Source organism: Gnatocerus cornutus, chromosome 5 (genome assembly GCF_029298725.1).
Source record: "Gnatocerus cornutus isolate USDA-ARS CGAHR chromosome 5, icGnaCorn1.1, whole genome shotgun sequence".
Taxonomy (NCBI): domain Eukaryota; kingdom Metazoa; phylum Arthropoda; class Insecta; order Coleoptera; family Tenebrionidae; genus Gnatocerus; species Gnatocerus cornutus.
The window spans coordinates 13,167,210-13,184,270 of record NC_142237.1 but is presented as its reverse complement, the minus strand read 5'-3'; the positions used below and the strand labels follow the sequence as shown (position 1 = coordinate 13,184,270).

At 38.0% G+C, this 17,061-nt stretch overlaps 4 protein-coding genes across 5 annotated transcripts; 2 read left to right on the top strand and 2 right to left on the bottom strand.

Annotated features, from left to right (window-relative positions):
- The first annotated feature begins 652 nt into the window (after positions 1 to 652).
- On the top strand, positions 653 to 3,190 carry LOC148174742 (actin, cytoplasmic). Its single transcript, XM_088035408.1, has 4 exons — positions 653 to 1,624; positions 1,675 to 1,819; positions 2,136 to 2,514; positions 2,565 to 3,190. The coding sequence occupies exons 2-4, from the start codon at positions 1,694 to 1,696 to the stop codon at positions 3,188 to 3,190; spliced, it is 1,131 nt and encodes a 376-aa protein (XP_087891534.1). The 5' UTR covers positions 653 to 1,624; positions 1,675 to 1,693.
- Positions 3,191 to 3,374: 184 nt separating this feature from the next.
- LOC148174741 (uncharacterized) lies at positions 3,375 to 9,271 on the bottom strand. The gene is made up of 16 exons (XM_088035410.1): positions 8,984 to 9,271; positions 8,292 to 8,672; positions 7,870 to 8,237; positions 7,508 to 7,813; positions 7,162 to 7,458; positions 6,642 to 7,109; positions 6,426 to 6,587; positions 6,176 to 6,373; positions 5,966 to 6,119; positions 5,321 to 5,914; positions 4,993 to 5,270; positions 4,539 to 4,935; positions 4,189 to 4,485; positions 3,957 to 4,129; positions 3,569 to 3,790; positions 3,375 to 3,521 (listed from the first exon to the last, which is right to left on the bottom strand). The coding sequence occupies exons 1-16, from the start codon at positions 9,180 to 9,182 to the stop codon at positions 3,375 to 3,377; spliced, it is 4,641 nt and encodes a 1,546-aa protein (XP_087891536.1). The 5' UTR covers positions 9,183 to 9,271.
- Positions 9,272 to 10,756: 1,485 nt separating this feature from the next.
- Positions 10,757 to 11,309, top strand: LOC148174740 (cytochrome c oxidase subunit FA4-like). The gene is made up of 3 exons (XM_088036244.1): positions 10,757 to 10,935; positions 10,987 to 11,130; positions 11,181 to 11,309. Exons 1-3 carry the CDS (start codon positions 10,894 to 10,896, stop codon positions 11,235 to 11,237), a joined length of 243 nt encoding a protein of 80 aa, XP_087892370.1. The 5' UTR covers positions 10,757 to 10,893; the 3' UTR covers positions 11,238 to 11,309.
- Positions 11,310 to 11,699: 390 nt separating this feature from the next.
- Positions 11,700 to 13,045, bottom strand: ATP6AP2 (ATPase H(+)-transporting accessory protein 2). Of its 2 annotated transcripts, XM_088035932.1 has the most exons (3): positions 12,898 to 13,045; positions 12,079 to 12,848; positions 11,700 to 12,030 (listed from the first exon to the last, which is right to left on the bottom strand). In XM_088035932.1, the coding sequence occupies exons 1-3, from the start codon at positions 12,938 to 12,940 to the stop codon at positions 11,845 to 11,847; spliced, it is 999 nt and encodes a 332-aa protein (XP_087892058.1). In that variant the 5' UTR covers positions 12,941 to 13,045; the 3' UTR covers positions 11,700 to 11,844. The 2 variants fall into 2 exon arrangements, with proteins under 2 accessions (XP_087892058.1, XP_087892057.1); XM_088035931.1 differs by having other exon boundaries at positions 11,700 to 12,848.
- Positions 13,046 to 17,061: the final 4,016 nt, after the last annotated feature.

Here is a 17,061-nt window from a genome sequence, read left to right as displayed (position 1 = left end):
CCGACGTGTAGAAGAAGTATCGCGCGTTAGATTCCATACCTAGGTCTCCCATCATGTTGATGTTACCATATGCTGGGTGGCACCTACTAGAAGCTTGCAACTATCCGTAGAACATATTGTTATAATAATATTAATTTTAATAACATAAAAACATCGCTGTCAAAATTGATAAAAACAACAAATTTTGCATAACTTTTAAAACATATTTTTTCCAATATTGATAGTTTTTATCAATAAACGCTTAAAACATGTTTAAACTGATGTATTTAATCGGAAAATAAGATCAAATGAAAAGGAACAAATTTTTGTTGCACTATGTAATTCTAAATTTATAACTTTTTTTACAGAATTATTTATCCATCGACAGTTTCTAGGTATTCATTGGTTCAGTAATCATAATTACTACAAATGCAAGCATTTTTATCATTGCGTGATGGGAATGTTCTATTCAGTGAGACGAATCTTTCTTATTATTAAAATAAATCATGAAACTAATCTAGTATATTAATAAATGAACTAATTAACTAAAATTAAACAAATTTGTGATGGAAGACCTGCATTTACCAGTAACTCATGAGAAAATACTTTTAGAAGTTGTCTCATTTTTTAATTTTATAAGGTAGATACTTATAATATGCATTATTAAAATAAATTATCAGCAAATGCTAGTATTAGATCTTCAAGTTAATCGTATGCTAATATCACTTTTGCTATTAGCGGCTAATTAATGACTTTCTCATAAAAGTTGTATTTATGGAAATACAATAACTCTTGTATTTTCTTTCTAACGATGAGAATTTAAAAAAATCGAAATTTTGATTAAATTTCCGTAGGCGTGAAAGTGTGCTTTCAGTGCGTCTGAATTTACTTAATCAAGTATTAATAAAGTCATAATTCACGACAAAACGTTTCAAACTGAGAGTGTAATTAACTTTTTGTTCAAGCATGATGCATTTATGACCGTAAAGTACATTGCTCATGTTAATTACTGCAGCTTTACGGTACAGATAGCCAAAAAAGTAATTAACACAGTTTTTTAGATTGTAATAGTGTGGTGTTATCTTCACAATTGCGATTCCTTTCTTTGCTTTATAATTAGCAAGATTTTTCAATTTTCATTGTGTGCATTAGAGCGAAGAAAAAGACAACAAACTGTTTACTCCCGTAAGCTGTGTTTATAATATGTTGTAGCGCTTTTGTTTTTATAACAAGCAATTAAAAGCAATAAAAATCGGATTTTAATAAATTAATTTTAATTTTGGCCTAATCGACAGGTTGTTAACGCAAGAACGGAGCTGTTTGTTATTCAAATCACTACCAAGTTTTTCAGAATCAAGAAGAAGCGAGTGGGGGCCCCCAAGTTATAAAAGAAATAACCATCTTTGATTTCCATCCAGTTTTGCGTTTACTGTAAGAAGTATCGTAAGCAATTAAGTGAATTGTACCATTTCATAACGGTCCTGAAGGAGTGAATGCTTGAAATGTATAAAAATTAATCTTTTGTTACCGTATAGTGGTTAATTAGTGTTGATTAAATGAATTGTTTATAGTTCAGAGCACATTGTCTTTGAAGGCGCGTTTACGAAGATAACTGTTCAATTTTTTCTGTGAATCTAGAAGTTGTGTAAGGGAGTTTATTTTAACTTTTTTTGCATTCTGTTGAATTTATTTTAGGCTAAATTCATTTTGAAAAATGTGTGACGACGACGTTGCTGCTTTGGTCATTGATAACGGCTCGGGAATGTGCAAAGCAGGATTTGCAGGAGACGATGCCCCTAGAGCTGTCTTTGCTAGTGTTGTTGGACGCCCCCGCTATCAGGTATTATTAATTGTCCTTATTTTCTAATGAAAAAAAAGTCAAATTTCGACGTAAAATGTTGCTACTTTAGTGTTTTTTGTCCTATTTCTTCGTCATAAAAGAAGTCGGAAGCCGTAAAAGCTAAATTATCGCGAGACTCCATATTTTATTGAAATTCTCCGTTAGTTTTGGTGAACGTATTCCATAAATAATTTCCACTCTGAATGAAACGTAAAATCTAAAATTGGTGGTCATTAACAGAGAAATTGCTTAACTTAACAATTGTAATTGTGATAAACAACACCGTAGAATATAAATATTAATTAACACTCTCCAGGGTGTGATGGTTGGCATGGGCCAGAAGGACTCTTACGTCGGCGACGAGGCCCAAACCAAACGTGGAGTTCTAACAGTAAAATACCCTATCGAACACGGAATTGTGACCAACTGGGACGACATGGAAAAAATCTGGCACCACACCTTCTACAACGAACTCCGAGTCGCACCAGAGGATCACCCCGTTCTCCTCACCGAAGCTCCCTTAAACCCAAAAATAAACAGAGAGAAGATGACTCAAATTATGTTTGAAACATTCGGATGTCCTGCTATGTACGTTGCTATCCAAGCAGTGTTGTCGTTGTACGCGAGCGGAAGAACTACTGGAATTGTCATGGACTCTGGAGATGGAGTTTCACACACAGTACCCATCTATGAAGGTTCATTAATAAATTAAATGTACATTCTTCAGTTCAATGTGTCTTTCTAGGTTACGCCCTTCCTCATGCAATCCTCCGCATGGACCTAGCCGGTCGTGACTTAACAGACTACTTAATGAAGATCCTCACCGAACGTGGTTATAGCTTCACCACAACGGCAGAACGCGAAATCATCCGTGATCTTAAAGAAAAAATTTGTTTTGTTTCTGTGAACTTCGAACGGGATCTTGCGATTTCTTCAAGTACTAACACTTTTGAGAAAAGTTACGAGTTACCAGATGGACAGATTATAACGCTAGGAAACGAACGTTTTCGGTGTCCGGAGGCCATGTTTCAACCCACTTTTTTGGGGATGGAAACTACAGGAATTCACGAGACGACTTACAACTCCATAATGAGATCTGATATGGATATCAGAAAAGATTTGTATGCGAACATTGTGCTCTCCGGAGGAAGCACGATGTTTGCAGGGATCGCCGACAGAATTCAGAAAGAAATCGCGGCTTTGGCACCGGCGTCCATGAAAATTAAAATTATAGCTCCACCAGAACGGAAGTATTCTGTTTGGATCGGAGGAAGCATTCTGGCGAGTTTAACAACGTTCCAGCAGATGTGGATTTCTAAAGACGAGTACGATGAGTCCGGGCCTGTTATTGTTCATCGCAAGTGTTTCTAATCATTTATTATCGAGTAATAAATATTATAAGAACTAGTTTCTTTATTTACAATTTGGTGGAGGCGCCGGGTCAACTCTCAACACGTTTCTTGTCACAGCACCTTTATTAAAAAAACGTGTAGAATATAAACATCTTACAACATATTACGGCAGTGATAGTTATTGGTAACAATGTTAATTAAGTTCAAGAGAAACAAACTGGTCCTATTTCGACCCAAAATGCTTGATTTGGGCCCCCAATGTCGCGTACGCCAACATCCACTATAGGAAGACGAGCTGTTTTGTCAGTTTTGTAAGTCAAAACAGATTTGGCCCAAGAATCTCGGCGGAACTGAAAGTAACAATCAGAAGGAGTGAGACTTTGTTAACAATTCTTACTCTGCATTCGTCGGACAACGCTTCGTAACGTAACCGGACGTTACCACGAGGAGTCAATTCAGCATCGTTCCAAGACATGAATTTGAGGCCTTTCTTGTAGGTGTGTCTGGTGACATCGTAATACGCCGCTGTGTTCTTGCAGTTGAAAGTAATGTTTTGCTCAGCGTGTAGGGAGAGTAGTTGTAAGAAGCCGATTTGATTGCTATGAGACTTGTACGAAATCTATAATCAAATTGTTATACAAAGTGATCAATTGAATTAATTATCTAGTTGGCTGTATACTCTGTAAACGTATGTCTTGATATCTGTCATTGTATAACATTCTTCAATTATTTGACGGTTCACAACGTGTCGCCAACTAGATAACAATTATTTTTTTTTGTACAACCTTGAGTCCATTCTTAACTTCGCCTAGCCAGATTTCGTTTTCGTGTCCGCGGTGTTGAATCTCTGGAGATCTCTCTGGTTTCGCGACGATGCAGGTGGCTTTCTTTTCCATATCGCATTGAACTAAAATGGCGTCTTTGGGATCACCTTCGTTGGGGTCCACCCAATATTCTCCTACAATTACAGAAAGAACATCTTATGAAATCTTTTTTTTTAAACTTTTCTCTACTGACCGCTCTTCGACTCTGGGTAGGCGCTCAAGATGTCTCTACATGTCTTTCCGGGATTGTTTTTATCTCCATTTGGTTTCTTAAACTTATCAAACGAAGCTTTTAACTGTTCGTACGCTTTAACAACAATTTCTCGTCGCTGTTGGTCTGTTAATTCTTTTCCAAACACTCTAATTGGCTCATCTCCCATAGGATCCGGTCCTTTTTGATTATTTACTTGTCCATGAGCAAGCAGTGCGGCTAAACTGGCGGCGTCGTAGCCCAAACCTTCGCCAGGTGGACCAGGTGGTCCTGGAGGACCTATCACCAATGTTAAATGTAGAATTGTTTAGAAAATTGATAAGAAATTATACCTGGAGATCCTGATGGACCTGGTTTCCCATCGTCACCTTTGCTACCTCGTTCTCCTACCATGCCAGGAACACCTTGAGGGCCAGGACTGCCATCTCTTCCTTGTGGTCCTCTGGGACCCGCTTCGCCGTCTTTACCTGGTGGTCCAGGATTGCCGGTCATTCCTTTTTCTCCAGAAAGGCCAGGATTTCCTGGTAAGCCTTGTAAACCGATTAAGCCTCGATGGCCTTTAGCTCCTTTGGGTCCAGGCTCTCCCCGTTCTCCTCGGCTGCCTTCTAAACCTGGTGCACCTGGTTTTCCTCGTTCACCAGATGGACCTTCGACTCCTTGAGGACCTGTTTCTCCGCGTGGTCCACGCTCTCCTGTTGGACCCGGCAAACCGGTGGAGCCAGGGGGTCCCTAAAATTTTTGTGCAATACAGTGTAAGGATGTGGTCACAAGTTGTTTAAAACACACGGGTAAACCTGGAGGTCCAGAGGATCCAGAAGGTCCTGGTGGTCCTATAGGACCCTTATCGCCAGTTCTACCCAAAAGTCCTGGTGGTCCTGCTTTGCCTGGAGGTCCTTCAGGTCCTTGTTCCCCAGTGAGTCCGACGAGGCCGGGTGGACCCATTAATCCTGGAGGACCTTGTGGTCCTTCATTGCCTGGTTTTCCTGGTGCTCCAGCTTCACCTGTTGCGCCTCGTAAACCAATTGCTCCTGACGGTCCTGGAGGCCCGGGAAGTCCGGGTAAACCTAAAATCCAATAATTTTATTTATTGCGTAACGTCTACAGTAGGATAAACCTCGATCTCCTGCAGGGCCAAAAGGTCCTGGCGGTCCAACGGGTCCGGCAGGCCCTTCGGATCCACTTTCGCCTTTTGGTCCTTCACCGCCTTGTGGTCCTGGTAAGCCTTGAGAACCTGGTAATCCCGCTCTTCCTGTTTCTCCAGAAGTTCCTTTAAGACCAGGCAATCCAGGGGGTCCTGGTGGTCCAGTATTTCCGGGTTGTCCGGCTTGTCCAGGATCTCCTGGACGTCCAGGAGGACCCATAACACCAGCATCTCCACGTTGTCCAGCTTCTCCTCTAGCTCCTTTGGCGCCAGTTAGTCCAATAGGTCCAGGTGGTCCAAGTTCTCCACGTCTTCCTATAGGCCCTGGATTACCCTGCATTCCTTTAGCTCCAGGTAAACCTCTATCTCCTTTTAATCCAGGTAAACCAATTAATCCTTGTGGACCAGGGAATCCTTGTAGACCTGGAGGACCCACTGGACCTCTTTCACCAGGTCCACCGGGGCCACCTGGTTCGCCTGGCTGTCCTGGAGGGCCTTGTTCTCCTCTTTCTGCTGGCTCACCTGGAGGGCCAGGAGGACCAGGAAATCCTTGAGGACCTCGTTCGCCTACAAAAAAAAACATAAGAAAAAATAAAATATTTAATTAGGAATTGTAACCTAGCCGTCCTGGTGGTCCAACAGGGCCAACTGGTCCAATGGCTCCATGTTCTCCCTTTTCTCCTTGAGGTCCAGGTTGTCCTCGCAAACCTGGCAAGCCCACTAATCCGGGTAATCCAGAATGGCCTTTGGATCCTCTAGGTCCCGGTGGGCCCTAAAATACAAATATTGATCTAATGCCTATTATTTTAAACACGTGGTTTATGTTACTGGAAGTCCGTCACCTCCTTGAGGTCCAACTGTTCCTTTCAGACCTGGGGATCCAGGTTGTCCAACTGGGCCTCTTTCGCCCGGAAAACCTCTTTCACCACGAGGTCCGACACTGCCTGGTAATCCTGGAGGACCTTGAACACCAACATCCCCATCTTTGCCTGGAGCTCCTGGGGTGCCTGGAGCACCTGGTAAACCCTAATCAAAGGTGTGACAAATTTCCGAATCGTCTCCAGTCATTTATTTGTACCTGGAAGCCTCTTGGTCCGGTAACTCCAGCTGGCCCTCTTTCACCATCATTTCCTGGAGGTCCTGGTGGTCCTTGTGGTCCTGAAGGACCATCTTTGCCCGCATCGCCTCGTGGTCCTGGTGGTCCAGGTATTCCAGGTTCGCCATCTTTCCCAGCCTCTCCCTAAGTCACACTGTTAAAATTTTAATTCAAATTGTAAATTATACTCAAACTTACAGGAACTCCTTTTTCTCCGGGGGGTCCCAAAGGTCCTGGCAATCCTTGTAATCCTTGCGGACCGGATTCACCAGGTTTTCCGTCAGCACCTGGTTGTCCCCTTTCACCAGGATTTCCTGTTCTCCCTTGAGGACCAGGTCTTCCAGTTAAACCTCGTAATCCTTGAGCACCCATAGGTCCTGGTCGTCCTGGTTCTCCAGATGCACCCTTAACACCAGGAAGACCTGTTGCACCTCTGTCACCAGATTGACCTTTAAGTCCAGTAGCACCGTCTGGTCCAGGTAAACCTCTAACTCCAGGAGCTCCCCTTTCTCCTGGTGGTCCTGATGGACCTCCAGGACCTCGCATTCCGCGTCTTCCTCTTTTTCCTTCTGGACCCACAGCACCTGGAATTCCGCGTGGTCCGCCAGCTCCAATGTCGCCTTTAATGCCAGCATCGCCTTTGTACCCTCGTTCTCCAGGTAGCCCCTAGGAAAAAATAGTTTTAGTAAATCTTTGTTTTATTTTTTTAAAAACGTACTGGGCTACCCTTCGCTCCTGGTTGTCCGGGACTGCCATTTAATCCAGGAGGCCCTCTTGCACCTGGAAAACCTGGTGGTCCGGAAATTCCCGGTGCCCCCGGACTTCCTTTTTCCCCTGATAAGCCATCTTTTCCCGGTAATCCAGCCAATCCAGGTTCGCCAGGTTGTCCTGGTCTACCGGCTTCGCCTCTTGGACCTTGTAAACCTTGACTGCCTTTAGGACCTTGACTTCCTAAATCTCCTTTAGCGCCAGGTATTCCCGGAAATCCCGGAGGACCCGGTTTTCCTATTTCTCCCTGTAAGGCAATTAAGTGACATAATTTTTTATGTTTTTATGAATATTACAGGTAATCCAGGAGCACCAGCGATACCATCGAGACCTCGTAATCCTGGGGAACCTGGCGGCCCCTCTCTTCCTCTTTCTCCTCTAGGACCTGATGGTCCTTGAGGGCCAATAGGTCCAATTGGACCTGGATTTCCAGGAATTCCCTTTTCACCAGATGGACCTTGTTCACCTTTTGCTCCATCTAAGCCAGCAAATCCGCGATGACCTTTTACTCCAGGAAGTCCAGGCATTCCAGGTAGTCCTCTAGGACCAGGGGGACCTTGGGCGCCAGGTTGTCCAGCTTCACCATCGTCGCCTTGACCTCCCTGTTGGTACAAAAAAGTCTTTTTTAAGGGAGCACATAAAGTTAATATCAACTTGCATCTTTTCCTGGTGGACCTTGCAGTCCCCTTGGTCCTGGTGGTCCAGAAGGTCCAACAGGCCCACCTTCTCCAGTTTCACCCCTTGGACCTTGAAAACCCTGCGGTCCTGTTAACCCTGAAGGACCTGGAGCCCCCCTTGGTCCAATTGGTCCAACTTGAGCTTGCAAATATTGAAACGGCTCAACCGCCGGTCCTTTATCCTGACTCGATTGCGACAACGCCAACTGCTGATAATACGACGATAAATCCGGCGCAGGTCCTGGAGGTCCTGGCACTCCAGGAGTGCCTGGTATACCAGGAGACCCCGGCGCACCAATAATTCCTGGTTGTCCAGGTTCGCCGGGATAACCAACATCACCTCTTGGACCTAAAATACGTACCAACTGTAACTGCGAATTTTAGTGATTCTACCAGTTTTTACCTGGTACTGCAGCAGTACCATCATAACCTTCTTGCGGTTCTCGAGTTGGCCGAATGCCTCTAACACACTCATCATCAGTTTTACAGGTAACAATGGTGTTATTGCAGGTGCAGTTAGTACATGGCCCAAAAGGCCAAATTTCGTTATTCCTGTAGAGTTTTCCTTCATGGCGACAGTTATAGGAGATTACATGACTTGCAGGGGTTGGTCTAGTCGCGGGAATGATGCGAAGATCTACAGTTCCTGTGGGAATTGATGAAGAAGTGGGACGTTCGTTATCGGGTTGTACAAAAGATTCAGTTCGTTCTTCAATTGGACGTTCGTCAAAGGGCTGGGGGGTTGTGATGGAGTTCAGCGGGATGTTTGACAAATTTGGGGTGGCTAAATTAAAAATAATAGTAATAATAATAATAATAAAATAAGCACTATTTTGTCGAAAACAAAATTCAGGAAAGTACAAATATGTGCAATTCACTAATTTAGGGAGCACTGGAGGAAGATATTAGGTACGTATACAGGGTGATACAATATATGCATTTTTTACTGTATTGTAACTTATTCCTATAATTACGTAGATACTTTTAGAATTTTTATTAATTACACTATCGGTATTTAAAAACACTTAAAAAGATGTAATGTTTGTTTGTTAAAAATTTAATTGTGCGTTAGCTAAAATTTGTGTATTTACTTACTGTTACCGATGTATTCATAATCATCATACTCTGGTGGATAGTCTTCATCATAATCCGACAGGGGTTGTTGATTTTGTATTTCAGCTTTTTCTTCTGTAGATTCATTTTTAGGTTTTGCTGATACTTCTCTTTTTCTAACTCGAGCTTTGGTAATCACAATTAAATAAATGAGCGTAATTAAAAAAGCTTTTAAATTCATTGTAGAACTTTCTAACACTTAAAAAACGAACACTTCAAAGGCAGTGGAGTCATGTAAAAGAATACATAATTGCAGATAGTCCCGTTTGAGGATTGGGACTACCACTCTAGCAATATGTCTAGTCAATTTATGCTCTTTGGAGGGGTCAGGGGAGCAACATCATATTTAAAGAAATTCTGACGGGGATATGCATAAAACTAGATCTCGAAGTATTTTTTTTTAAAAATATAGAGACAAAAATAATGACGACAAGGTTAAAAAGTCACAAAAAATGAAAAGAAAAGAAAAGGTGGTCATATTATTTTTGTCATTTTTGAATATGGAGGCATTTGTTTATTTATTAATTATCGATATTCCTAGTTATGACGATCGATCGTATCTAAATATTCAGTCAATTTAAACTCCGTCAAAGATTTACAATAAACTTTTCTATGATGATAAATTGCCGTGATTGTTTATATTAATGTTAATCAAGTGTGACTTAATTTATTGGTTTGTTGTAACCGTTTTCATTTAGCACTCTTCAGTTAATTGTTTTAATTTCTCCAGTAACTAGAACATTTACTATTTTTAGCCACTTGAAACTTGTCATTTCCAGAATAGTATCTTTATTAATAATGCTCAGAATAACTAATAACATCGCGATTGATTTAAACGTAGAAACCAATTGGAGAGATACATTTATTTTAAAAGTTCTAATATTTAGCACCCATTTGAGTCATAACGAGACCAAAACTTCTTCATCGATAAAACACGTTGCGTTTTGCAATGAATGACCGTTTTTATAGTTATAATTTAAATTACAAACCAATTTACAACAAGGAAGTATGGAGCCAGCAGATGCCAGAATGACGCAATGCGAGTTTAATGAGAATCCCGGGCCAATTTAGACGACATCTCTGGTAAAGTTGATGGGTCAAAGACATTTTAATATGACAAACTTAACTTTTATATTTCTGTTATAGTAAAAGAGGGGCTATCAAATAAATTTGGAACCAATTGAGCGGACAGCAGACGGAATAATCGAATTATGATCTCGTGCCGCACGATTTTATGTGTATTAATATACGGAAAGTTAAATTCAATTTAATACTTATTTATTTAATGGTTGAATTACGCCCTTTTGGACATTCGTGACATTATGCAGCATTTTATGGCCTCACTGACCCTTCGGAGCCATTAAATATAAAACTTTGTATGTAATTCGTGTCTAAAGAGATGCTATACTTATAAACCCTGGTTTTCCGTAATGTGTTAAGTTATGTATTACGTGGTATCCCTAACAGAAGATGGACCCTCAACGAGTGTATAAAATTGAGATGATTTGTTAGTGGTGATGTTTGAATTTCGCGCTTCATTACAACATCACCAAATGCAGCAACCATATTCATAATTTTACGAAAACCTTATTTTTGCAAATTCCATCAAAAGGCTTTAAAAATAGCCTCTCTTATTCCTAACGTTTGTGTTAAACACCGGGCTCCTTTTTTCTAGTTACGTAACGTTCTTTTGCGCCGCATTCTTTAAATTTTTAATACGTCACATTGCCTACCCTTTTCTTTCCAACAGTCACTGTGCTATCTCTATCTTTGTCTCAAACTATCACGCACACAACACAAAACAACTTCCAACTTTATCGATTACGAAACTTGCCATTTTGAGTGTATTTTGAGTGGTTCCTAGTGACAAGAAACCTTAAAAAACCGCAAAAATGCAGGGAATGTCATTGCAGAGTCTTAAAAAACACAAAGCTGTGAGTAATTTCGTCGTATTTTCATGACAGGTTATAACCTCAATGTTTCAGCTGATCCCACTGTACGTTTGTGTCGGTTTGGGATGTGTGGGGGCTATTGGTTACACTTTGAGGCTTGCTCTACGTAACCCTGACGTGCAGTGGGATCGTCGTAGTGGGTTGTCTAACGAGGAATTCAAGAATAAGCAATACAAGGTAAAGTTGAGTTTTTAAGAAAAAAATACCTAAAATGTGTATTTTTTCAGTTCTATTCACCAAACCTGGACTATGGGAAACTTGAATCCCCGGCGCCCAAATATTAAAGTGTTTTTTAAGATAGTCGATTCTAGATGATAATGTATGTCTTAAATTAATAAATAAATTATTATTGTTAAGGCAAGATAAGAAAATTCCCAAGATCCTTTCTGTTATGTGAAAAATTATACAATAAATAAAATAGAAAGATGTACAGAAGTCAAGTTGATTGCTGTTGCACACTACGTTTCAATTGTTTATTTAACATTCAGATAAATTGGGTTTTCGTGAGTTTTTTTTGCATGCACACATTTTTTTGCAAGTTTGACCAACTCAGGGTAAAAAATGGTTGCTTAATCAGACGTATATGACGTCTTCATGAAAATTGTGACAACAGTTCCTTAAATAGCCATTATTGCGCCCCAAAATAAAAAAATTTAAGTCCTTCCATTCGTTGCCAAGAACTTCTACCAACCCATACTAAAGAAAAGCCCCAGCTTTTAAAAATCCCCAAAAATCAATACTCAAAAGTCCATCAAGTTATTTATTCCTGAAGACATCACACAAATAATACAGTACAGCTCACCTAATCGACCTACTTTAACATTTAAAGATTAAACTATAAATACAACATATTTTACAGGAAATTTAAAGAATTAACAACTTTTTTTTAATTTAGTTATCTTTCTTTAATCTAGTGCTGGTCATGCGGTAAATAATAGAGTCCCTTCCAGGATCCATTGAAGCAATAGCGATGCAGATGGCCAACAAACTGAAGAACATGGCTACGCCAAACCAAAGAATAATGTTGAAAATGACGGGGTAGTCCTTGCTGTAGTATTTAGCGGGGTTCTTTATAGACTGTAAAACAGTAAATAAATTTACATCTTTAACGTGTTTCATACTTACATCTTTCTCAGCTGCTTTTGTTTGCAGAATATTTCTTGCTCTTCTGGTGTGGATGGCATCACTGGAAATAACACTAACCAAGACTTTTCCATCATAGGCTTTATTGAAAGCAGAGTTCAAGCGTGTGATGGCATCACTAAGGAGCTGTTTAGCTTCTTTAACTTGAGTGGAATTCTCTCCATGTAGATCAGTTAAGGCGTGAAGACTTTGGATTTTGAACCAGTAGATATCAGGAATGTTGTCTGGTTCAATGTTGGATTGTTCAATAGCCTCAATGATGTTATTTAATAAAGCAATATCATTCAAGAAGGCACGGTCTTCTTCCACATTCAATTTCAATTGGTTAAGTACAGGCTTCTCAGCTTTATCATGTTTCACTTTGTGGAAGAGTTTGTACTTGTTCACTCCATGTAGTCCATCCTCTAAGTCGACCCTGACCAACTCACTGTTGTCCTCTGGATATCTTTCAAGGACTCTTCTTTCCAAAGTTGCATAAATATTTGACTCATCATCATTAGTTCTCAGGGGGAAATGATGGCCTTTGGTGGTACCAATATCAGTTACCCCATCAACAGCTACAGTGACTACAGCTTCAGCTAGATTGAAGGGATCTTCAATAAAAAGACCATTCCAATTTGAATACTGTTCAGTTGAAAACCCTAGTGCTGTTGAATACACTTCTTTGAGGATATTTTCTCTGATATGGTCATGTCCTTTGAAAGTTAGACTTTTTGGGTGGTGAAGGATGATGAGTTCACCATTTCCAGATACTGAATTACAAATTTTAGTGTTTTGTGCGTTAATATGATTTGAGCTTACCTGACGCTACGAAAAATGCGGCACATAATAGGGGAAACAACATTTTAAAAGACTTATTTTATTAATTTTAATATGTCTTACACCTATTTTTTGATCACATGAAGTCTGTTTCGATTATCATGTGATAATGACAACTAGAGTACCTGTTTGACATGCGCAATTTTATTGGAGGTTATTATATCACGTGATTGGACTGAAGTTAGGCACGAAACATAGCGACAAACCACGTGTAAGTGATGCGCTTCTTTGAAATGAGATTGAAAAGATAAAGATCTTTTCATTTAAATTTATTCTTTTTTAAATAAAGAGTATTTGTTACAAATTTGATGAAGTAAATTATTTTTAAGAAGTTATAATTTTGATTTGGCATAATAGATGCAAACGATAGAAAATTACTCTATTTTACTTTAAAAACATTAAATTCATGCAGGAATTATAGTGCAATGAAAACATTTTTGTTCTTTCTATTCTTATGGTGGGGTCCAAAGATATAAAGTGCTGTGTTTTGCTTAAGCATATAAGTGAAACTGATACCCTGACAATCGACCTAGAGAATGTCACTTTTATGACGTTTGCAAAAAAAAAAAAATTCTGATTGGAGACCTGAAAGATCGACTATTTCAAATTGAGTTAGAAATCCGGTAAACAACCAAAATACCAAATAGTTTTAAAAAAAAAACTATATTAAAAAAATGGTGGATGCGCCGGGTTAATTAATTTAAATTGAAGAAATAGAGATCTTTTTGGTAGACTAAATACAATACAAATACGGACCTAGTCCAAAAGACACCTTAAACAAAGCAAAAATATAGAAAAACTAGTTTTCACTAAGCAAAAATTAACGTGAACTAGAACTCCGCGTCATAAAAGGAAAGACTCATTTTATTATGTTATTATGTTGTTTGTTATTGTGCTGTTGATACTTATTACATTATTAGTAAATAACATTCCGATTAGTCTTTATTAGGTCAACCAATAACTAAACACATTTAATTCCAGTAATACTCAAAATGCTCATTATCAACACATTACCTCGTTACATACTGCGCATTTATAAATTTTTTGGAATCATAAAAACCTGGAAACCTTGTAACAAATTGTTGAAATGTTTCTCTCTTTTTCCACCTGTACCAATCGATTTATATTTCATTCATCTTTACTTAAATTTCGATAAAATATCCGATGAAATAAAGAGCACCGGTGCACGTCAGTATACTGACATGTTAGGCGTAATTGGAAGCATTGTATCAATGGTGACATCGACTTTGGTATTTTACCAACGAGGAACTAAAATTTGTACACTAATGGAGCAACTTGAAAATGAAAACTTCGTTGTTTATTCACCCACGAATCCTGCTTCAAGAATTCAACTTGGATGTGCTTTAGTATTAATGTTTGTTTTCATTCCAGTAATGGAGGGAACTGTTGTTAACTTCTTCTTCTATATTCTGCCATTAATAATTAACAGTTTGGATCATCTATTTTTAAGCGAAATTTTAAGTTTTGTGGGAACAAACTTTGATTACATCAATCGACGACTAAAACAAGAAAAAATCCGCGAAAAGTTCGATTCGAGACATATTGACAAACTCTGCTTGCATCACTTGAGTCTCGTGACTTTTTCTCTGAATCTCGTCAGGTATTTTGAACTGACAACAATAGCAGCTATGCTTATGTGGTTCGGTTATTTCATTGATTCCGTGTTTTACGTAATCTTTGGATATTTATATGGTAAACATCCAGCTACGCCTTTTATTTTTTATGGAAGCAGCGCCACGTATTCAATTCTTTTACTGACTTGGTTGTATATTATGTTGAAGATGTTCGTTACTATTCAAAATAAGGTAAAATGTGGACCAATTATGAACATTATTGTAATTACAATTTTAGGCTAATAAAACGGTTTTTTATGTGCATGATTTATGGAATAAATACGCTATAAAAGATCAGATTGATAACCATATAAGTCATCTTGAAATGGTTTCGCTGAGACTTTCCATGAATAAATTGGAGTTCACAGCGAGGAATTTTTTTCATCTTGATTGGACGTTCTGTTTTATGGTATATATCCCATCAAATATTCAGTTAAAATAGTTTATTTTGCAATTTTCAGATGACCGGGGCGGTGGTTACTTATACAGTAGTCATTTTCCAGTTTTAATTATTGTTTTCAGATGAAAATACATACAAGTGTAATAGGAACAAACTCAACAAGTTAACAATCTACTCTAATCTAGAATAAAATCCTTAGACAAAAAATTTTGTTTTAATTATTATAAAAAGAAGATTTTTGAAGTCTCAGGATAACTGAACCCACCGCATAAACCGCTTTCATAATCTAAAATTAAAAATTAATATTTCAAAGATCAATTAAATAACTTACAGCTAAACCCAATTGAAAATTCACCGCATAATTCAAAAATTTGATTTGAAATGGCTTTATAATATTTGTCAAAAATATTAAATATAGATTTTTATTATGAGCATTAAAAATTATACCACTCGATTTCAAACATAGTGGTGATTATATGTTCGACCTATAAAACAGATTATCTGTTTTAATTGTATAAATCTTTTGACATCTTTACTTCGTTTTCGAATTTTTGTCCATATAAAAACAATCCACCGAAAACTAAGCCAGTTTCCACAACCAATTGTCAGCAACCGCAAAATTAGGATCAAATGTAAAAACATGTCTGTCTATAAAAAACTAAAGAGTCCAATAACCTTTTTACTTGAAAAATGATTGAGGACATTGAAATCAATATCAGACATCATTTATGCGTGTATCGAAATTCTAATTAATAAAGAATTCATATCGTCTTAATTGTTGATCATGGAAAGATATTTGGCCAGAAAGACAACGCACTTGTTTAACAATGGAGTACAACTGTAAAACAACAATGAAAGGTAAATTCTTATAGGTTTGTAGGCCGGTTTACACAATCATTTAATCAAAATTAAGTTAATCTCTCAATTAATTTGACGATTGCTGACATTTGATTGACAGTAAAACAATCACATGTCACTTTAACATTTAATTAAAGGTTTAACATAGCTTCTGTCAGCTGGCCCTATATGTATTAAATAATTTTTATTTTCAGATGATTATTTGAAAATTGTCAAATTCTTCGTTTCGGATTTATTCAAGTTTAAAGTAACTATTATTTCGATGTTGTTCACATTACTGGTGCATAGTGCATCAAGTTTTATAACAGCTTATTATATGATCTATGAATTGAGCAGTGATGAAATTTTGAGATACAGTCCCGTTTTTTTCGGCACTTTTCAAGTAAGTCTTCAATTCCAATAAATAGAATTAGTCAATTTACAGTTTATTTGTAGCCGCTGATGGTACTTCTAGTTAAACTAGTAAAAGGTTCTTATATTGACACTATGGAAAGGGAATACCCAATTTGGACAATTGACAGTGCTGGTAAAAAAATACAATCGAAAATTCAGAATGACGTTATATGGATTACTACATACGTCCTGGGTACCATTTTAATAGTATCAATAGGAAGTTATTTTTTTGTTATGAACTATAGTCAAGAACATCGAATATTTTTTATAATGTTGTTTTGCACGAGACATTTTCCCAAATTCGCTGTTGTGTACAAGATGACTCTTCCGGTGCTCGGATACTTACTTGTCGTTCTAATCTTTGAACTCATTTACTACACTCAACATTTGAAGTTTCAGTTGATGATGTTTCGCGAGTATATAAGAAACATTGCAAAACCAATCGACCCAATAGATGAAAAGAAAATGTTTTATAACAAAACGTATCAAAATGAAGTCCAAAGAAGATTATTTTTCTGTATCATTAGACACAACGAGTTTATAGAGTAAACTATCTTTGCTCAACATTTTTGGATTCTTATAAAAAAATTTTAGGATGTATTCAGCAAAACTAAAAACAATACAAAATTTAATTAGTGTCTTTGTACTTACTAGTTGGCCAGTGGCAATCGGTATTGGATTTTACCTTGTTCACTTCGTAAGTAATTTCAAAAAAATTCAAATTTAAGTCACTTTTACTTGTAGGATGATATAATTACTCCCGAGTATTATCCCCGTATGTTCTGCATAACACTTGGAACTTGCCTAATATTTTGTGGTACCATTTGGGCCGGTCAGTCCATGGAGATGGAGTCTACAGTT